Below are 22,503 nucleotides of genomic sequence, written 5' to 3'. Positions count from 1 at the left end.
AAACTTCCCTTTTCCCCTGCCATTTCTGTAGCAGAGATGGCACTTTCACATGCACCTTTCCGCGTGCAGCTTCTTAACTCCATTCAACGTGCGCGAGGTAAGCTACTTGCTTCACAATACGCCCACAGATGTTGGACTAAGCCTTTCATTCAAACGTTGAGCACATGTTGATCCCTCGAGCAACTCTCACCTTGGCTTTCATCTGATCAAGAGAACATCTCTTTATCTGGCCACCAATGATTTAACCACCTTTGCGTTCGCTCTCGTTGACTGGGAGCTTTTCGCCGTGAGCATTGCCACCATTGGCAGTCTTAGCCTCAGGAGGACCTCGTCCTTTTTTGCCCTTAGGTTTTTGCCAGCTTCCTGAGGATACTCCGAATCCACTACCCTCGCTCTTAGCAGCCCTAGTATGTCCGTTTTGTTTCAAACTGGATGTGAATTGTTTGGCCGGTTGTTCGGTTCCTACTGAATGCTTTAAACTTGTCTTTGGATGCTCGACATTGGTTTTCTCCGAAACAGCAGGCCCATTAAACTTGAGATTCTCGAGCTTCCTGTTGATCGTCGGTGAAGGTGTGTGCGATTCATATACGGGTGAAAGATGGTTAAATCCATTTGGGATGATATCATTATGGCTACCCGTTATGTCGAGAGGTGACATACCGCCATTTTGGCGAGCGAGTTTATTCCTAGAACTGGGTGACAATCGTGAGGACCCGTCGAGATTGTCCGCAATTGGCGGCCCATTTGTAGAGACGGGCTGATGGCTAATAGTGCCGTTTGTGGCGGGCAAAATTGCACTGGATCCGTTGACAACCAAAGGAGAAATCCCGTTCGGAGCGTTTCTCGGATCCCTCGGTGTAAGTTGCCCAGAAAGATCTTCCCCCAATGAGATATCACTCTCAGTAACGGAGGCTTGAGATATTGATCCAACGGATCCCGTTGTGTGATAATATCTATCTCCAGAGACTGGGCCCACATTCGCAGCCGTAGTTTCATGAGTCAAACCAGGACCCCCTGTGGAAGAGCCGTTTACCACCAAAGGCCCATTATTGTTCAAGATACGGAGATTGGAACTCGACATCGTATGCTGAGCTGGTGCAGATTGAGCTAGTGAGAAATGCCTATCATTACCAAGGGGGGAAGGCGACCTTGAAGGATTACGCTTAATCCGATCATGAATTGATTGCGGCAGTTGATCGGTTGACAGCCGGCGTCTATTTCCCGACAAGTCTCCAAACGCAGGTATCGGTAGAGGTATATCTTTACGAGAAGATGTGTTTTGTGGCTCATTGACGTAATAACCAACATACTCCTTCGGCGTGCTAAGCTCGGGTGGAGTGGTTGCAGTACGCCTCGACTCATATCCTTGCTCAGTGGCCTCATCTGGAATAAAATTCGGGATAGCAACTCCGCTAGTGTGCTGTCGCGATGGTTGATATGCTCCAAGTCCATTGGCGCCCAAAGCCGGATGACCAGTCCCTTGCAATAAAACAGGCGAAGGCGCGGTACGAGTCCCAGGTTGTGAATGCGACCTAACTGACCCATTCGATTGAATCATGTTGGAATTCGAGCCATTTGTGACGGTGGATCGATGCATACTTCTTCTCAACTCAGGAGTGACAGCACTCAACTGCGGTGACGATGGGTTCGTATTTGAGGTTGGGTATGCATACATTTGTTGCCCGGCATATTGAAGAGGGTAGAAATACATACCTTCTGGTCGTATAGGCGCGGTTAATGGCCCTTGATCAAATAAGGAGGGTCGGCTTCGATCACTAGGTTGTTGCTTGATCGGCATGCCACCACTTTGCATTCGACCATGTGACTGTGCATATGCTTGAGCCTGTGCTTGAGCCTGAGCTTGAGCATGGGCCTGCTCTGCATACGATTGTTGCATCAATTGCATTCTTAAGGTATTTTCTTGCGCCTGTAAAACCGAATATGTCGTATAAAGATGATTGTGCAACTGTGCTTGCGCTTGTTGCTGAACCCATTGTTCTTGTGTAGATATATTTGATGGCATCCCATGCTGCTGGTAAATGGGATGATCATAATTGCTATTCGATGACCTGCGGCTACCACCTGACGAATTGCGATTGGAATGGTTATTACGTCCACCACGGTGGCCTCCTCTACCAGATCTATGCGGCGGGTGACTAGCAGTCAAGGTTGGTTTCTTAGATGGAGGTGGCTTCTCCCAAACTCGCTCCTCCTCTTTTGGAAACTGGAACTTTTCACAGCACTCATCCAGTTTACCGACAGATATCAGATCGAATGCCCTCCTCATTTCCATGTGAAGTCCACGGAATGAGAAATCGTCTGCTGTATTCCCAAGATTGCGACCGACGTTGAATGGCTCCTCCACGCACAACATATTATTCGTTGATATCGACCATCCCTTCTCCTGCTTCGATATTTGCTTTCCACTTCGGACCGAGACAACCTGCTTGTCATAATCGAATTCGTGCCCGTAAAATCGAAAAAACTGGAACAGAAGTTCTCCCAATGTCGACTTGTTCTTCAGACCAAACTCCTTCAAGGCGTCAACGTCGTCTGCGAAGCTGCTCTCGCCGCCTTCCTTCGTTGGTAGCTTGAGGTGAGGTCTTTGATGTAGAGCTGGCAGCACAGGAGGTTCTCGACTTTGTAGAAAATTGATGATCATGCATATCCAGGTATATGAACTCAGTGTGCCACCGAATGCTATGAAATGTGAGCGAAACAGTTGTGCCAAAAAAAAATTGCCTATTCTTACCAGCATCATTGATGACCCTTGACTTTGTCCAGTGCTTAATGATCATAGCCAAGGGCCTCACCCGGGGATCGATCTCAATATACGTCTTTATCATTCGGGTGTTCTCGAGGGCAAGAGTGTTGTTGACATTCATGTCACAAAACAGTTTGAGATCTGGATCAAATATTTTGACAATTGGAACCTTGGCAGTTGATACACATATTACCTTTTGCATACCATCTACAAATTGTCAGCTATGTTGCCATTGACCGAGTTCTGAGAACTTACTCTTTGCAAGCAATTCGGCAATCATGCACACACCCTCCATCGCCTTCCAGTCTGTCGTTATGCAAATATCAACTAAATTATTAGTTGAGTTTCAAATCTTTAAGCTGCTCTCCAACTCACCATCAGACTCATCTGTGCAAAGCAAATTGCCAGATGACCCAAAAACATGTACCCGTATGTCGTGCCCAGGCCACTCTTTGTTAAACATATCTTCTAGCTTTAGTACTAGCTTCCTCCTCCTCTCATCAGTCTCAGCCGTTGGTAATAATCGATCATACAATTCGCGCATGTCTGTGGACAACTTTTTCTCTTCATCATCCGATAGTTTGCTCTTGATGTCAGAATCGTTCAATTGCTCCAATCGGTCAGTCCCAAGGCTATAAGCCATGCGCCGTTTTGTGAAGGCCATGGCTGTTTCATATGGGCATCCCCTTCGTGGGGCAGGAGGTGGTCTTGAGGGTAGAGTTATGTTCGATTCAGAGTATGCTGATCTAGGGGAATGGCTGCCAGGAGCACTCGGTGAGGGTTCTCTTGACTCGAAAGAGAAATTCCTCGCATGCTGATGTGGTGTCGAAGGTACGGAATTCGATTCTCGAGATAATGTAGAATTTTGATGTTGTGGAACTGGTCGTGGGGGAAGTTGAGCCGTCAACTCGAATTTCTTGCCCGACATGGTTGCTGACGTCTCCTTCTCTGTTATGAGCGCGCGCTCGCCTTTGGTATATTTTCGTACGTCCCTATTCCCATGACCGCCCCTCGCAGCAGGTTTATGTTTTCGTTCCGTCGTAACGCCACTTGAGCTGGATCTCTGGCCGGGCACAGCCTGAATATGTTGTGCTGAAAGTAGTGGGGGGAGTGGTGCGGTTTGCAGACTATTGTTTCTGCCTGAAGAAATGAGCCTATTGTACTGTGCAAGTTGTTGCTGGTGAAATAAGGGTTGTTGGGGAAGTAGAATGGGGATAAATTGAGTTGGAAGCTGAGGGAGACCAGGAATACTCGGAGAGGAGCTGGAATTTGAATCGGCGTGGGTATTGCGCCGCACAAGTCGCGACCACTGTGCAGATTGATATTGATATTGAGAATTACCTGTAGAAGGCTGGCCCTCCATCAAACTTATAAAATTCCGTCGGTTGTGGGTGAGGGAATGTCGGGTTTTTCCTGACGATGTGTTGAGGATGTCTCAATCATAAACGACAGGCGGGAATATCGAAGCAAAGACAAACGGGTCTTGCTAAAGATTAAAAGATGATGGAGGTAGCCACGCGACTATGAAGAAAAAAAAGAAAGAGGATTAAGTCGTTGCCCCCGAATATGAAGTATATCTAATTGTGAACAATCGTGTGGCAGTGGGTCGTAATTCGTATGTAGAAGAATGAGAAGGTTCGAAAGGTTATTTTTCCTTCTTTCGAGATTGGCCCCCTTGTAAGGAAGTGATGATATTCAGTTGTGAGTGCGGTGGTCTATGTATTGGTCCCTCGCTATTCTTTTAATTCCGGACCATAGAAATTCGTATTGAGATTGAAGAGTGGAGAAAAGAGGGAACTCGCTGCTTGAGTAGGTATCGAGGGTATATTTACGGGTTCTTGCGGTTTGTAACATAGAGCATGAGAAGAAAAAATTATTAATCCTCTTCTCTTTTAGGAAAATGATCAATTTGAATGAGGGAGAAGGTAATTTGGCTGGTAGAAAGAGATGCACTGCTCTGCTCTGCTTTGCTTTGTTCTCAAAAGGTTGTATCACTCTTAGGTACTTTTTCATACAATAGAGCGTCGTTCGGGCGGGAGGAGTGACAGTTTACTGTACTGTACTTTACTTGTAGTAAGTACCTAGTAGGTAGTAGTTATTATTATTGTGGTAGGTAGTAAAGTGTAAAGTGTAAAGCAGCACTTTGATATGGTGGATGGGACGTGAATATGGCTTTCTCGATTAAAATGGGAACGCTAAGCATGGATATGTCCCAGCAAGCAACGACGGGGTGAGGTGAGGTGGGAATGGTAAAAGGCAAAAGGTAAAAGGTAAAAGGACAAGAAGGAGTAAGTGCTTAGAAAGACAATTACACTTTCCCTTGGACACAATTATTTTCTTATCTGATGGGTTGGTTGGTATGATTCGAAACGACCAGGTACCTCTAAGGCAAGCCCGTTCTGGATATTGACTTCATAAACGAATAGACCGAAATTTCATTTGGAGAATTGAAGGATTGAAGGATTGACTAATGAATGAGTGTACTATTTTTTGAGGATATTATTCAAAGTCATGGGAAACGAGATTGATTGTACCTGCTTTTATTCATACACATATCCCATCCATCCATCCAGTCAGCCAGCCAGTCCAGTCACCCAGTCATATGTAGGATACATTCATTCATTTATCCAATCCATCGACCGTTACCCTTCTCACCATACGGGCAATGCAATTCTTAGATGATTCTATTTCTCATGAGCCCCCATGGATAGAGAGCCAAGTCTCATCTACTCTATTCTGCCCCAACTATCCTCAAACCTTACTTTGTTGTAAACCTCGTGCCATTCGTAGCCCCGGTAATTATAGTTGCAGTTCCTTTGTGAGCCCTTTCCTTTGGCCTAACCGTTTAGCCATTCACATATCAAGTAACACCGAGTGTGTGACTGTGTGACCTCAATATAAATAGCATGCGCCCGCCCAAATTGCATCACAAATGCCCACTCCAGCATAGATACCTCCTCACAGGTACAAAGAACTTTCCAGCTCTTCCAAGGCTTTCCTCGCCAGTACATAGTATTTTCACAGAGCACATAAGGTTACTAAGAAAATCAAGGAATTTGAAGCAAATGATCATGACCATGAGTTTCAGCCTTGGAGAGAGACTCATCCCTTTGAGGGCTCCGAGGCGGCAAATTGGAATTTAGCATCCTCTATCTAAAAGCTTCATCGCCATTCCCCATCTCATAGCATTAGACGTGGCTACGGTGGTACCTTGTGCTAAGTATCCATGTGCATGCTGTATGTGTGGACTGAATAACGGGCTAGTCTTAGGGTCTCAGTCCGGAGCAGACCGGTGAGCCCGCGCCTGCAGTGTTCTTGCGCTGTGCCGGTATGTAAAATGACATCTTTCGGGATACTCAAAGTCATCAGTCTGACACGAAGGGATATTTGATATTTACCGTTTACAAGACATCAAATCAACATGAGGCCGGGAAGCATATTAAGCGGGAGGGAAAGCGGAGAGGGAGTCTAATATAATAAAACGGGCACAGACAAATCTATATAAACATATGCATCCATTTATGAAAAGATCCTACATCAAAGACGTTTTGTTTCTTCCTTTGGATCGCCCATTGTAAAGAAGCCCCGCCTGCAGGGCTCAATCATAATCCTTCTAATATGGACATCAAAGTCAAATTTCGATTTCTGAGACGAAGGGGTCGAGCTTTGAGCTTCGAACTTTGATCTTTGATCTCTGATCTTTCTAGAGCTCTTGAGCCTTTTTCGATATCCCAACTCCACATTCAATCTATTAGGATATACGGAGTAACCCATTTTCACAGATGGAGAAACACCTACCCATAGCTACTTGAAGCAATTTATTAAAGTTTCAGGGTCAGTAGCAATCACCAAAGACAGACGTTGGCACCAGATAAAGCTCAATATCAAAAGGTTTACCCCTTCAATTCAAAACTTAAATTTATTGGCCTTGGCGAGTTTTGGAAGAAATGCAAGAGACAAAGGGAAGCGTGAGATTTGGTTAGAAGTATATTGATACACCTAGGTACCAGATGAAATACTATGAAAAGTATATAGATACGACATACCTCCGTAAACACTATATAAATACTACATAAACACTATATAAATACTACATAAACACTATATAAATACTACATAAATACCACATCAATACTAGATGAAATACTTTGACACCCTTAAAATGATCCTCTCAATCTCAACGAGATACTCCCTACCTATGATACCATTTTCCAAAGCTGGGAACGAAAAGGAATGAAAAGTACGGCGTATCTTCCTTTACCCATGGAAAGGCATCTCCGAATAATTGAGGGGTTAACAGGGTCCTCCTGCTGGTCTCGGTCCAAAATTATTAATCCCCTTGAATCTCCAAGATTTTCGGAATCCTGTCGATATACGATATATGTGAGATCTTGCTCTGTACGGTACGGAGTACGATCCATCTAATCTTTATTACCCGACGTCTTTCCAAAGAATATTCCTTTATTTCGATGATCAATAATGGATTCTTTCATAGAAAATTTGACCATCCACCAAAGAAAGTCCTTTTTGAATAAATCTGGGGAAACGCGGCATACGAGGGCGGCACACAATTATCTATTTCTACTTTGTCCTATTGGAAAATCGGTGAACCAATCAGATTAATATATTTTCATTACGAGGTATTTTCTTCGTTTACTCCTAATTTAAATGTTGGTAGGTAGGTAGGTATGCTAGATGCTTTCCCCCTACATTTAACAATCTAGCTCTAATTGTCCGCCAAAATGTCGAAAAGGAGTTCGATGGATGTTACGCTGCAGTCGTAATTCGTGAAGGGATCCAAAGGAACCTCGAGGTTCATCAGTGTCGTGTTTTTGAGTTTTGAATGCTTTGAGGATCTTCCGCGGCACTCCTCCCGACCGAGCCTTTTATTTCTTCGTTTCTTCACAAATGCATGCAACCTTGAAGTGCTTTCGAGTGCCTTGCAGTACCGGCAGATGCTAAGTCATCTATCTGTGTACTTCACATCTTCACATCTTCACATGATGAAAACCAGATATACAGAATTAGAATTACTTTATCTTTTCTGCCTCTCAATTTCTAACTCGACTACGACACTCCTTCTCATCTTTCCATCTTCCTTCCAATATTCCATATCTCGACATCTCTCGCCTTGCGTTCAACTTTCTCATTGACCTTTCTTTGTCGGTGGAACAAAGCTTTGATTTTATCTAATCCGACGCATTCCGCCTTATCGTACCACTCATGAATACGAGGATAATTCAACACACGGTATCTTCCAAGAACATGAAGTCATTCTCATCACTTTGAAAGAACTTGCTTCACCAAGTTTACTCATTGCTCACTAATCAAATAATCACTAATCGCCAATCATGCCTCTCTCAGACCTCACAGACCTCACTCATATGTCGATTTCCATTCCAACAACCAAGTACAATCCTTATCCAAAAATACCTACCTCGAACAATCGACCTGTATCCCTTTTGACTTCCGAACGATGAGGTGATGAGGTGACGAGATGACGAGGTAACGTCTTCTCTAAACATCAATCGCGCTTTGAATTGTCCAGAAGCCTTGTAGATTTGCCGCTCAGCATATATATACATATGGGGAAAGCCTGTTCTCCTGCCTTAATTGTGGAGCTTTCGTACAACAAAGCACGACCTGGTCTGGAACTCTCCAATACCAGTAATCATTGATCATACTACTGTAGACGAAGAGAAAGAGTATCAATCAGCTTTGTCCAACAAATTTGTTCCGTCCTATTTCGTCTGAACCTACATGCTCTGTATGCATAGTCGATGCATACATACTCGATGCCGATACTATTTTTCTTTCTTTTGGAGTAGAACTACCCAGTAGACAAACCGAAGGACAATCGGTCTTAAGCACATAAACCCGAAGCATTAACTCAATGACCTAATGACCCAATAACATGACCCAATGACCTCTAAATTCCGACCAAGTATCTATCTACCCGGCACTTCCGCATCTTCCTCCGACTATCCATACCCATGCCATGTTTCCATCCAAAAGCAAGAAAAGCTCTCTAAACATCTAGCAAATTGACACTATTCCAATCTAGAATCAGTCTAAAATTCCAATAGCTTTTATTTTCCTTCAAAAATCACTAGACCCTTTGTATCAAGCTTGACATCGCCCACTCAGCATCTATTGATTCTACTCCCAAATACATACCTACCCCAGGTCCTCCCCTCTCGCAATGGGATTCCGGACGTCATTGGAATTAAGCTTTTCATTGTTGATGCATACTTAGAAATCAACGGAGTACACTCGTATCTATCCACCCAATGTAATATAATATATACATTCTATGAACCTCCCATTATCGCTCTCACTCTCACCCTCATCTTTCATTCAAACCTCCACAAATAAATATTCCAACACACATATATACATATATACACATATACATACAAGTATATAGATTACAGCAACGAGACAATCGCTCATTCCCCTGCCAAGCGAACTCTGGGTCATAATATTTACTCTGTAACATTCCATCCCATCCATTCAGCATCGCATCTAGTACATACGATCGATTCGATTCGGTAATCAAAGCAATCCGTTATCCGCCCCCTCTCGGAATCCACGGAATCAAAATCGCAATCATCACATCACAACACATCCATTTATTTATTCATTTCAAAGCATTTCTAATACAGCTCTTATTTGTACTAAGAATCTAATCATCTCCCACCTTACTCACTACTTACTCTCATCTGTTCCTTTTCCTTTTCTTTTTCTTTTCGTCCTATGAAAAGTCTGCAGAGTCTATACTCGTATCTGGAACAAGGTTTTTTCCGAACCATCTGCATCGAATCTCGTCATTTGTTTTGTATGAAAACGGTGGGTTGAGGGGTTCTTTGTTATATATATACACATATAAATATACACCAGGTACTTGAGAGTACTTGGGCATTTACGGAGATACCTCCTCACCGCGACAATTAAATATCAATACATTGGATCCTACATCGGACATTGGATTGAAGGATATTCTAAAATTGGGTCTTTGAATCTAGAACTTTGGGAGGAATAGGAAAGGAAAGAAAGGGCACAAGATCAACTTCAGATTCAGAATATAAATCTTCTTTCACAAGATATATAGTTATTCTAGCAGCAATGACACGATTAAGATCAAGGTAAGATATATATTTCCTACCACATACTTTACCCTCTCCTTCGTCCTCTTTCCTTCCCTCCTGTTCCCATACAACACATACCAATATCAATCAATATCAACATTCGAACCCAACTAACACACCACCTAGATCCATAACCTCAACACGCTCCACCACTCTCCTCATCGCTTTCCTCTCTCTCACATCTAATACCCTCTCTTCAATATTCGTCCATCAATTACCCGATGATCCATTTCATCTCGCGGCTAACTATGGCATGTATTTACATTTTGCTAATGTGATGAGTGTTTTTGGTGTCATTGGAGGTTTTAGGGTACGTATTTTTATCTTTTTCTGTTCTTCATTTTGCTTTCTTAGAGGGATATGTTGTTTTGTCACGAAGAGAGAGGCTGTTTCGATGGTTCCGGAGGTGGATGGGGGTGAAAAGTTCAGCTTGGGTGAAAGGTTGGAGTGCTTGTTCTGGAGATGAATATTTGGCGGTGGATTGAATTGTTTTTATGATGTTTCTTTTTCTTTTTCTTGAACTCTTCGAGTTTGAAAAGATACAGGTACGAACAGTAACTAACAACCTAGCAGAAACATGCACTCTCAATCCTATGTTTCTCAACCTACCTCCTCCTCGACACACTCCTGAGCACCATCCCCAGGCTGCTTCTCCTCACCCTCCTCTCCAACTCCTCCTCCATTCTCTGCGCCCCTTCCTCCACCACCTCTCTCGATTTCACCACTCAAATCCCATCCCACACCAATAGTCAAGAATTAAGTCTAGCAACTTACAGCATATCATCGCACATCCCCGCATCATCACATATTGCTGGATTTGCGGATTTTATGGGGAAGACGGGTGGAGAAGATGGATGGACAGAAAAGGGTTGTAAAAGAATCATGTACTTGGGGTATGTGACTTTGATGGGGGGTGTGATGGTTGCAATGGGATTACAGGTTTTGGGTGCGCTCTGCGTTAGGGATTACGCTAGAGGGCTATTTGTTGCGGAGAGGAATGAATTGGAAAGTGGGGATGGGGAATGGGAGAGAAGAGTAAAGGAAGGGAGTGAAGAGAGGAGGGAGAAGGTGAGAATGGTGAATAGAGAGGGATTCCGACCGCTTTTGGTTTTGGATAGGGAGGACGGAGAGCAATTCGGGAGGATGACACCGATTTCGGAAGAAAGAGGCTTCTTTTGAAGATTTTTTCGGTTTTCGTGGTACGGGGTGTGATGTGAGTTGATGATACGAAATCCTTGTCATCTACCAAACCGGAGAATATATATCACGATGATATATAAAAGATAGGGGAAAGACGAAGCGACACGAGATGACACGATGAGATTGTACCATACAAAGGCAAACAGTGACGAACGATATACGAAACGGAACTTCAATTGCCACAACCGGATTTGTATATAATTGGAGGAAAGCAAGCATGAAGTATGAAATATGGAAATAGGGCGCTCTTTTGATACCATTACTACCGATACCATGGGGGATTTGAGGAGGTTAAGGATGGGGGATAAGGATAGGGATAGGGAATAGGAGGATATGTATATATTGAATATTTAAACAGTTGTTTGATCATTTATTTGAATATGCATTTTGAATATGTAAAAGTGGAGTGTGATGTTGCTGCTTTTGAAAGAATAACATATTGAAGTATATCATGGGATGGAGACGAATATCTATGCATGCATATAGAAGAGACAAGGAGTTTAGTTTAGAATTACCTAGGTAGGCGGGTACCTAGTGTTACCGAGTAATCATTCACTCTTCGGGGTATAACCTGAAGTAGATTTAATCACCACCACCCATCAATATATTATGAGAAAGTTGGGATTTCGAATCATATATAACGTGGTTTATCAGCGAGCGGGCCACTTTTACCTCAATTTATCATTTCAAACCCATATTATTTAACAACAATTAAATCAATTGATTGAAACTATCAAGAATCTAATAATCTAGGATCTATTATACTATTCTGACAAGTTCTTGAATTATGATCAATCTTTCCACACTTACTACAGCATCGACTAGTAGATGATTCCCTATTAAAATTTCCCTCATTTGATGTTCGTTGTATTGAATCTGATTATCAACCTCTTGTTGTGATAATATATATTCAGCTTCTTGTCCAGTAAGTACTCCTTTATTACATAGTTGAATTTTTTTAGTATATCGACATTTACTTAATACCTTATTTGCTCTTTGAAATATATGATTCTCAACACTCAAAAGTGTAACTTCATACGCTAATCTCTCTGTACCTTTAACTAAAGCTTGTACAATCTCAAATATAGGTGTAGGAGAGCTTGATTTATGACGAGTTATTCGAGCTTTTACTAAAGTTGATTGTAAAAGAGCCTCAATTGGATTATAAGGAATTTGAGAGATCCAGAAGTTAATAAGTTTTAAAGAGGTAGATAAAGAGATAAAAGTACGAATCCTAATATCTAGTTTTGAAAGTATAAATTAAGGATCGAATGATATTAGACCTACTCCTCGAAAACCAGCTTTCATATTCTAAATAGTAAATGATTGTAAATATACAGCTTTAAAGATTATAAAGAATTCAATCTTGATAATATGATTGATATAAGCTTTGATAAATCCTTCAATTTGATAATTATATAAACATTTGAGTATATCAAAATATCCAATATTGAATGATTGAATTAAATGACTTGAATATAATAATAATTTAAGATTGTGATCAAAAGGGTGTTTATAGACCAGCAATTGTATTTAACTTAGAATCTATAGGTGAAGAGCACCTGTAGATGGGGAAAGCTACTCTATATATACACAAATGAATGGCCTAACCACAATAGCTGGGCAAAAAGAAGTCGTATTTATTCCTCCAATGATCTTACTTTACCGATAACCATTGATACCTAGTACTTGTCCGGATCTGATCCTCAGGTCACCTAAATCGCATACTAATCTCGAGTAATCGTATCATGTGTAGACATAATTAATGTACCTGAGGTTTCTTATATAATAAAGGTGGGAGGAAAGCAGGGATTTCCGTCACAATTTGCCCTTTCTTTGACGAATAGTATGTTTATCGAAATACTTTAATTATTCTAATCTTGTTTTATTATTCATCTATCTATTGGAAGTAGGTTTAATAGCCTAATCCATAGGAAAATCGGTTTCGGTATACCAATTAGAAAAATAAACTTGTCCTTGAATTATTAGAAATAGAGGTATAATTTCACTCTTTTTATTATTATATATAATTGTTATAACCCACTTTCGATTACCTAATTGTATTGCCTTACTTCTACTATTTTGTTCAGCACTAATTACAACTATTCCAGGGCATATTATACTCATCATAAAGCTAGTTTCGTCGAAATTGTAGAAATCGGAATCGATAATACCATATTTCACCTATATATTCGATACCAATCCAAACCATTCTTCAATAAGCTTGGGATCTTCGTAAAGAGCTCTTTGAAAATCATAAACACAATTAAAACATATTTTTAATTCTGAGTATCGTTTAACAAAGCGATAAGCCCAGAGTTTTCCAATCTTCTTCGCACCCCATGATTCGAGGATATAATTCGCTATATCTTCTATACTACTTAATTTAGATACAAACCCTCTCTCATCTATATCGATTATATACTAGATAAGCACTTCCTCTTCTAATTTGGTCAAATTATGACTATTTGCTCGAGATTCGATACAAGGGGTAGTACTATCCATTCTGCACTGAATCTTTGTACACAGGATATTATATAGTTTAGCAGCCTTCCGAATGCTTAATTTTTGGTCTTTATTGATAGCTTCGATAGCTAAAAGTATTCGACCTTCTTGATTATTCGATTCCATAATATATTGTTGATAAATCGCGTATTGAAGTTGAAAGATATAAATTGAGATAAAAGTGACCCGCTCGGTGATATGGCCCGCTCGCTGATAAACCACGTTATAAGGTTTCTATAGATGTCTGGTTATGTAATCCTTAGTAATTAGATATAAAGGAAGGTTTCTATCTTTTTCTTTTTGAAAGACAATCAACTTTTTGTATTATTTTTTTATTTTATATAACTTCAATCTCAAACCCATTGTGAAATCAATTATTTTCTTAAAATGATATATTATAATATAATTTAATCAGTTTTTTTTAATTTTCTTTTTATAATATAACGTGGTTTAACACCGAGTGCACCATATCACCGAGTGCATCACTTTTATCTCAATTTGTACTTTCCAACTTCAACACACGAATTATCAATCATTTATTATGCAATCAAATAGGAAAGAAACTAAAATGCTTTTAGCTATCGAAGTTATTCAAAAAGATAAAAAACTAAGCATTTGAAAGGCTGTCAAGCTGTCACACTCAAGAATACTGGGTAAAGTATCTTGTATTAGAAAATACTAAGCTAAGGAGAAAAGAAGAAGGAAAACAAGAGTAGAGAGTTTTCCTGTGATTAAATACAAACGGGGCATGCCACGTGACCCGGAGGTGTGAGGCGTCACACAAGCTATATAATATAATGTATACAATACTTCTTTGCAGAATGAATGGTTTAGCCCCTTATATAGAAATTTGAACAAATAATTATAAAATGATCAATTTAAAAGAGGAGGTATTTATTCAATATATAATTGATATAGATAAGAAAGGGTTTATATTTAAATTAAGTGATATAGAAGATATAATAAATTATATTCTTGAATCGTAAAGAACAAAGAAAGTTGGAAAGCTCTAGATTTATCAATTGTTACAACGGCTATCTTCTATGCCGCGTCACATGACTAAACCAAGGTAACGTGATTAAAGTCACGTTATGGACCGCTGAGGAACGCTGGCTGTCCAGGACCGCGCAGCGGTCCTGACTAGCCATAGGCATGAAGGTCTATATAATCAAGATGGATTCCCTTTGTATAGAGCTTCGTGCTCAAGATCAATCATTTAGTATACTCTACTATTAGTTACGAATTGCATATCATTATTGTCATTACTTTAAATCGCTGCTTGACGCCTAGTTATAAACCTACTTCGAGAGCCTAGAGCACTTCCACGTGATCTAGACGGCAAACCTCGTAACATCAATTTGTAAAATGTTATATAAAATTAAAGATGTATTTTAGTTATATTTATAATTTTCAAAGAGTTCTTTGTGAAGATCTCAAGTTTATTAAAGAGTGTGACGCCTCACACCTCCGGGTCACGTGGCATGCCCCGTTTGTATTTAATCATAGGAAAACTCTCTACTCTTGTTTTCCTTCTTCTTTTCTCCTTAGCTTAGTATTTTCTAATACAAGATACTTTACCCAGTATTCTTGAGTGTGACAAAGAGTGGTTTCGATTGATATCGAATATATAAGTGAAATATGATATTATCGATTTCGATTTCTATAATTTCAATGAAACTAGTTTTATGATAGATATAATATACCCTGGAATAATTGTAATTAGTACTGAACGAAATGATAGAAGCAAAACAATATAATTAGATAATCGAAAATAGACTATAGTAATTATATATAATAATAAAGAAGGTGAAATTATATTTTTATTTTTGGTAATTCAAGAATAAGTTCATTTTTCCAATTGATATACTAAAACCGATTTTCCTATAGATTAGGCTATTAAATCTACTTCTAATAAATGGATGAATAATAAAATAGATCTAGAATGATTAAAATATTTCGATAAATATACTATTCGTCAAAAGAAGAGCAAATATCGAATATTAGTATTGAATAGATATGAAAATTATGAATCAATATCTTTTCAATTATATTGCAAATCAAATGATATTATATATCTTTGTGACGGAAATCCCTGCTTTCCTCCCACCCTTATTATATAAGAAACCTCAGGTACATTAACCATATCCACACATGATACGATTACTCGAGATTAGTATGCGATTTAGGTGACCTGAGGATCAGATCCGGACAAGTACTAGGTATCAATGGTTATCGGTAAAGTAAGATCATTGGAGGAATAAATATGACTTCTTTTTGCCTAGTCATTGCGACTAGGCTATTCATTTGTGTATATATAGAGTAGCTATCCCCATCTACAGGTGCTCTTCACCTGTAGATTCTAAGTTAAATACAATTGCTGGTCTATAAACACCCTTTTGATCACAATCTTAAATTATTATTATATTCAAATCATTTAATTCAATTATTTAATGTTGAATATTTTGATATACTCAAACGTTTATATAATTATCAAATTGAAGGATTTATCAAAGTTTATATCAATTATATTACCAAGATTGAATTCTTTATAATCTTTAAAGCTGTATATTTACAATCATTTACTATTCAGAATATGAAAACTAACTTTCGAGGAATAGGTCTAATACTATTTGACCTTCAAGTTATATTCTCAAAATTAGATATTCGAATTTATACGCTTACTCCCCTCTTTCGATTTAAACCTTTAGATCTCTCAAACTCCTCACAATTCAATTGAAGTTTTTTCTCAATCAACTTTAATGAAATCTCGAATAGCTCGTCATCAATCAAGCTCCTTTACACCTATATTCGAAACTGTACTAGCTTTAGCTAAAGGTATAAAGAGATTGGTATATGAAAATACACTTTTAAATCCAGAAAACTATTTACTTTAAAAGGCAGATAAGATATTAAACAAATATCGATATACGAAAAAGACTCAATTACATCAAGAAGGAATACTTACTGGATAAGAAGCTGCAGATATATTATCTCAATAAGAAATTGATATTCAGATTCAATACAACAAATGTCAAAATAGGGGAAATTCTAATAGGGAATCATTTACTAATCGATGCTGTAGTAAGTGTAGAAAAACTGGTCATAATTCAAGAACTTGTCAAAATAATATAATAGATCCTAGATTATTAGACTTTTAATAGTTTTAATTGATTGATTTAATGATTGTTGATTGATATGAGTTAGAAAGTGCAAATTGAGGTAAAAGTGATGCACTCGGTGATATGGTGCACTCGGTGTTAAACCACGTTAATTCTTATTGATTATTTATAAATATATATAAACTTTAGTAAATTATCTCAATATCTTATAAAGATAACAAGGATCTGAATAGTTGAAAAAATTATTGACTTTGGTGTGATTTTGCTTAGTCTGTGATGAGTAGATTCCATAACTCTTACAATAGAACGAGAGACTTTAATAAGAACGCAAAATGTTGCACTGCAAATCAAATATTAGTTAGTGTAGATATTCATTTCTACAATTAATTGAACAATTCCACTTCAATGATAACAATATCCTTGTTTTTGGCAGCATTTTCTCATATATCTGAACTGGGGCATTCGCCGTCTCCGATTAAAAGCTAGTTAGGTGATAGGCTTTATTGGTGCCAGATAACTATCAATCATATGGAGTCATAGCTTAAACTATTTATAGAGTCCATCAATCTCTACTCCATACAACTGCAAAGCCGGCGCACGCTGAATACTCCCTTTAGCTGCTCTTGGAAGCGGTTTTTTGGGGGACGTTATGATGATATTCGATTTTGCAACTGATGTCTGGGGTGGAAATTCATCGTTACAAGCGTCCACCAATGAGTACAAATCTTCTAGAACGCTGGAGCCATCTGATAATGGTTCCAACAACTCAACTAGTAAGGCAGGCTTTGGCTTACCTGTACCGCACATCACCGCCGACTTTACAAACGATGCACTAGCGATCATCTCCTCATATCTGGAAGGGTTTACAGTACCTCCATTGCTGAGTTTGATAAGGTCATCGACTCTGCCCTGGTAGGCCCAGAAGCCTTCTCGATGAGGATCTGGACTGAACATATCTTTAGTGGGATATTCCTGCAATGCAGGGAAAATCTTAAACACCGATTGCTCTTCCTCGAGGCTGTTATTTCGAACTATGACTGCTTCATAGACGTCATCATGCAGTTGCCGAAACTGCATGTTCTCTTTTGGATGAGGCTTCCAGCTGTTCCAGCTTCTCGTATCCCAACGACCACTAGGAATGATTTTGTGGATGGTTCCAATCTCACTAGTCCCATACATGCCAAATACACGAAAGTGCTTGGTGAGTATATCGCCAGTAGGCTTAGAGAGTGGTCCTCCGCCGAAAGATATCATCGATACTTTTCCAGAGATTTCCTCAATGTGTTTGATATCGGAGGCAACGCCATCCAGGACATGCGCTGCCGCGAGAAGAAGATCCGGAGAGTTATGTCGGATCATTTCTCGAGCCGTAGCCCAAGTAACCGGTGAATCTGGGACAGGAAAAAGGACCCTTATTTGGTTCGGAATAGCGCCGAAAAGATTGGGCAACAAACTGCTGGCCTGCTTGCGATTAGACTTGCAAATAACCAGAAACAAAGACGAACTTACATGGTTTGCAGGCGCAACAGAACAAAGTTCAATTCCATGGATAATATGTTCCAAGCTTGTGTGTCCCCCAGGTGCAGGCAATTGGTTCTGCTCAATCCAGCTCGCTGCCCAATCATGAGTGTAGATTAAAGGTTTTGGCATACCAGTAGTTCCCGATGTATGAACGACAATTAGGGGCTCTGATTTGGCGGATTGAAATGTTTTGTTGAGTGCATAATGTTCGTATTCTTCGTCAAGAAGCTTAGAGAGGCTCGGAATTTCATGAAAATCTCTGCCACTCTCAGTGTATAGCTTGGATACGATATCATATTTGTTGTGGGAGGAGGTTAGTACTGTCTTACAATCCAATTGATCCAGCAGCTTTGTGAGTCCGACCACCGGATAGCTAGGAGATGGAAAGATCATCTGTATGACTGTTAATTAATCCGACCTAGTAGGTATAGCGGGGAGCTTGTGGTACCTTGTATCCCGCTTTGATGGAAGCTAGAAGGATGATTATATATCGCGGATCCCAGGGACCAAAGTATGCAAGCGTTTCAAAACTTTTTGATTCTCCGAGTTCATTCTTGATCCACCATGCCGTTCCATTGATAGCATTTGCCAGCATCTTGTAGTTAATGTTGCGGTATCCAGCGTCATAGCTAAGAGGGTCTCTTGGTATCTTTGCCCAGATAGATTCTGGCCTTACTTGAGCCAAACCATCGACAACGTGATTTAGCAGCTGTTTTCTCTGAGGAAACAAAGGCTGTGGTGGGGTAGAACTTTCCGAGAACTGGAATGTCGGCATTTTGGTTTGGAGTCTCTACCATGAAACTCGAGGGCAACCAATTTACGTGAAGATGGATTGTCAAGATGTATAGAAAATTCTTGTTGATGGAAACCAAATTGGATGATGTGTGATTAAAATCTCGATTAAAGCATACCTATGTATGTTGTACACAGAGTGCGAAAGGCTTTCGGATCTCAATCATTCAAGTTGTCAAAGGAGAGCTGGATGCAGGCCAGAGGCGTGTGTACTCGGTGTGGTAGATGGTAGGACCGGCCTATCCGATATGCAGTAATATGGCGTCTTTTTGGGCCGATCTAGGATATAATTCCCCCCCGTCTAGGATATTATGATTTTCTATTATATATTGTAATTTCCTATTATATGTTACAGCTTTACAATTGAAAACTGAATATTTATAAATCAATAATTAAAATAAAAAAATTTATTATTTTATGTTAAAAGGAATGACCTCACACAGGGAATAGTGGGAAGCTGATAGGGCAGAACTGAGGTAATATTGGTCTAGTAGGTTAATCTCTCTTCTAAGTTCTACGGAAGTGCGAAGCTCTCTTACAGAGAGCTTCTCAATCTAGTCCTAATAGGACTAGTGCCCTGTGCACGTGCTACGCAGGAACCATTCACTTTAACATTTTATAAACTTTAGATTATTAAAATTAAAAATCTTTTAAAAATCTACGGAAAAGTTTCAAAAATTTTTAAATTCAATTATTTAACTTTCAATTAAATTATAATATTTTGTATATATCTAATATATTAATTAATAAAAAATAATATAATCTTGATCTAATAGAATTAAATTATATAAACCATCGTGATACATACTCACAGTGCTCGGTAACATTGCTTATATAATTCAATTAAATTGTACTTAAAGAGGTTTGGATTTTTTTAATTTTTTTTTTCATTTCAATTGCTCCCAAAAAGACGTCGTATACAGGCTTTTGCCGAGCGAACTAACAGCTTCTTCCCCCTCTCCAATACAGAATGTAATGCGCCCAAAGGTATGCAGGTCAACCTCTTCGTTTTCAACGTGACACTCTTGATCTTTGTCGGGGCTGACGAATTCCGCAAACAGTGCAGCCTCCGCTGCTGGTTGAAGCGTTAGTTGGAAAACTATGGAACGTTAATCTAGTATTTGCCCCAGTGTATTGTTTATTACTTGAGTTTTCTATAGTTTTAGTTTGTTTAAATATACACACATCTCTAGCTCATTCCTCATCTTTACTTCCCCTCATTACAACTGCCGAGATGTCATCCACTGAATCGGTGTTTAGCCAAGCCTATTTAGATGAGACCAATACAAGATCTTTGATAATCACATGCATCGTCTTTATTATATTAGATACTCTTTTTCTCGCGCTCAGGTTCTTGTCTCGATACTACCAAAAAGCTGGATTTGGCTGGGAAGATGTGCTCATGATTGCGGGATGGCTCACTTGCTTGGGTCTTTGCATCGATGGCTTGAGTAAATACATACCATTCGTTGGTGTTAAAGTCATTTGCTAACTATCTCAGTCGCTCCATCCCTAGGTGTCGGTACACGGTTTGAAAAGGTGATTCAGGTTATGCCAGAAAAGATTACTTCATGGGGATGGAATGGATTTTACACCATCCCAATACTTTACTGCTTTGCGGTATCGTTTCCAAAGATGTCAGTTTTGGTACTCTATCTGCGTATTTTCGTGGATCGGTTCACAAAAGCTTGCTGCTGGACAGTTCTTGCTGTTATATCATTGAGTGCTGTGGTGAATACCTTCACAGTTGGCTTTCAGTGTGGTAAACATCCTACCGCTGCCTGGGTTTCTACCATACCTGGAGCTCACTGCAATAATATTCAGGCTCATCTTACATACAGTGGTCTTCCCAACATTCTTACGGATGTTGCAATGCTCATATTACCTATTCCGGTTTTACGAAAGCTTCATGTCGCCGATCATGTAAAGATAGGTATTATATTTACCTTCTTGGTAGCAAGCGCGTAAGTTGAAACATGTGGATAAGGTCTTACCAGTCACTAATTCAAATACAGTGGTCTTGTGACAGCAATCATTCGATTCGTTCAATTCTTCTTAAACACATATGCAAGCGACCCAACTTATAACGCGGCCCCATTAATCATGTGGGTTGTGATCGAGACAAGTATTTACCTCATCTCAGGGTGCCTTCTGTCTTGCAAACAAGTTCTTTCGAGGTTCATCAACAACAGATACATCCTTTCAATATATACTTGGTTCCGGAGCACTACTTCTCGCTCTCGCACCGGTCAGTCAAGCAACCAGTACGAATCAAACAATCCAGGTGACCCACCTCCCAGGCGGGGAGGAAATAGCGCAAAAGCTTTCGCTGCAGAAGGGAATTATTACAGGTTGGAGCCGACTGTGCTGGGTGAGGATCATATATAAAGTACATTTACTACATGTGTGTCGGATGTGTAATGGGAGCGAACTCAAACCCGATGAAGGAAATTTGAGCGATTACAAGTGTAGCAAAGAAGAGCTAGGTATTCATTTTTAGTTGACCTTTTAGAAGCATCTATATGGTGCAAATTCAAAGCATAAACAATGACGTTTTGTAATATGAGTGAATATTCATCGCAACGGCCAACACCCAAGTTCTATGTTTCCCCATCTATATCCCACTGCAAAAATTAAGGAATTTACTGAATGGTATCTCATTATATCGGTTTAATACATAGTGATATTCCAGCAAAGCTCTTCTACATTCAAAATAGCAGAAAGCTAGGACTGTGAAATGACATTCAATGATCAAGCCTGACTTATTAGCATTTAACGTATATATCTTCAAATTTAGTACGAGATGTAGGCCTATAGAGTCTTCACTTGGGCCTGTAAGAAAGTGATATCTACCATCTTCTATGGGGCCTTTAAGAATTCCGCCGGGTTTTGGGCCACGCATACCCAATGTATTCCTTTACTTTCAGGACTAATGTTTGACACATGGAATAGTTTCGAGGCTCTGAAGCACAATTGCATTCTCTAAAGGTAACATGTGGAGTTTCTATATTTTGTTCTTGTATGTTACCGTCAATTAGCCTGGTAACTGACTCAAAACCCTTATACGATTGCTTGGTCAAGTTGGGTACAACGTTGGAAAAGAGACTTATGATTGACCTCATACGCTTTTGGCAAGCATATGAGAGAAAGGAGATTACAGAGGTAAGATGGATAGACGGAGGATCTAACCGTGCCGATGCTATGACGAAGGGGAGTGCATGCTAGGCATATAAAGGACCTCATTGATACCAATAAATTAAGCTTAAGTTGATGGAACGAGTGGAGCGGGTGGGTGGATAGGGAAATGGTGTTGATATTTTCTTTACAAAAGGTTATTTGATTTGGATATGGATTAGTTCATATAGAATAGTCTATTACTTTTTGTAATTATTAATATTGAGAAAGGAAGATATAAGTCTAGTACCCCACTTCTTGGCCACACCAAATCTCGGCC

The 22,503-nt window shown here is 39.6% G+C and overlaps 7 protein-coding genes across 7 annotated transcripts; 3 read left to right on the top strand and 4 right to left on the bottom strand.

Moving 5' to 3' along the window:
* Positions 1–241: 241 nt before the first annotated feature.
* Positions 242–3,692, bottom strand: SS1G_03445 (hypothetical protein; the record flags this gene model as incomplete). Its single annotated transcript, XM_001595306.1, has 5 exons — positions 242–2,700; positions 2,753–2,971; positions 3,020–3,091; positions 3,140–3,350; positions 3,600–3,692. 5 exons carry the CDS (start codon positions 3,690–3,692, stop codon positions 242–244), a joined length of 3,054 nt encoding a protein of 1,017 aa, XP_001595356.1.
* A 2,298-nt stretch (positions 3,693–5,990) lies between these two features.
* On the top strand, positions 5,991–7,053 carry SS1G_03444 (predicted protein; the record flags this gene model as incomplete). Its single annotated transcript, XM_001595305.1, has 4 exons — positions 5,991–6,001; positions 6,043–6,092; positions 6,547–6,749; positions 6,982–7,053. The coding sequence occupies 4 exons, from the start codon at positions 5,991–5,993 to the stop codon at positions 7,051–7,053; spliced, it is 336 nt and encodes a 111-aa protein (XP_001595355.1).
* A 793-nt stretch (positions 7,054–7,846) lies between these two features.
* SS1G_03443 (predicted protein) lies at positions 7,847–8,349 on the bottom strand (the record flags this gene model as incomplete). Its single annotated transcript, XM_001595304.1, has 2 exons — positions 7,847–7,953; positions 8,202–8,349. 2 exons carry the CDS (start codon positions 8,347–8,349, stop codon positions 7,847–7,849), a joined length of 255 nt encoding a protein of 84 aa, XP_001595354.1.
* Positions 8,350–9,889: 1,540 nt separating this feature from the next.
* On the top strand, positions 9,890–11,091 carry SS1G_03442 (predicted protein; the record flags this gene model as incomplete). Its single annotated transcript, XM_001595303.1, has 3 exons — positions 9,890–9,909; positions 10,039–10,222; positions 10,483–11,091. 3 exons carry the CDS (start codon positions 9,890–9,892, stop codon positions 11,089–11,091), a joined length of 813 nt encoding a protein of 270 aa, XP_001595353.1.
* Positions 11,092–13,296: 2,205 nt separating this feature from the next.
* On the bottom strand, positions 13,297–13,617 carry SS1G_03441 (hypothetical protein; the record flags this gene model as incomplete). Its single annotated transcript, XM_001595302.1, has 2 exons — positions 13,297–13,489; positions 13,538–13,617. The coding sequence occupies 2 exons, from the start codon at positions 13,615–13,617 to the stop codon at positions 13,297–13,299; spliced, it is 273 nt and encodes a 90-aa protein (XP_001595352.1).
* A 3,665-nt stretch (positions 13,618–17,282) lies between these two features.
* SS1G_03440 (hypothetical protein) lies at positions 17,283–19,032 on the bottom strand (the record flags this gene model as incomplete). The annotated part of the gene is made up of 3 exons (XM_001595301.1): positions 17,283–18,197; positions 18,246–18,650; positions 18,706–19,032. The coding sequence occupies 3 exons, from the start codon at positions 19,030–19,032 to the stop codon at positions 17,283–17,285; spliced, it is 1,647 nt and encodes a 548-aa protein (XP_001595351.1).
* A 1,251-nt stretch (positions 19,033–20,283) lies between these two features.
* Positions 20,284–21,437, top strand: SS1G_03439 (hypothetical protein; the record flags this gene model as incomplete). The annotated part of the gene is made up of 3 exons (XM_001595300.1): positions 20,284–20,500; positions 20,551–21,013; positions 21,065–21,437. 3 exons carry the CDS (start codon positions 20,284–20,286, stop codon positions 21,435–21,437), a joined length of 1,053 nt encoding a protein of 350 aa, XP_001595350.1.
* Between the last annotated feature and the right edge of the window lie 1,066 nt (positions 21,438–22,503).

The sequence above is a fragment of the Sclerotinia sclerotiorum genome, genomic scaffold, assembly GCF_000146945.2.
Source record: "Sclerotinia sclerotiorum 1980 UF-70 scaffold_4 genomic scaffold, whole genome shotgun sequence".
Lineage (NCBI taxonomy): Eukaryota > Fungi > Ascomycota > Leotiomycetes > Helotiales > Sclerotiniaceae > Sclerotinia > Sclerotinia sclerotiorum.
This window is presented reverse-complemented; position numbering and strand designations above follow the sequence as displayed.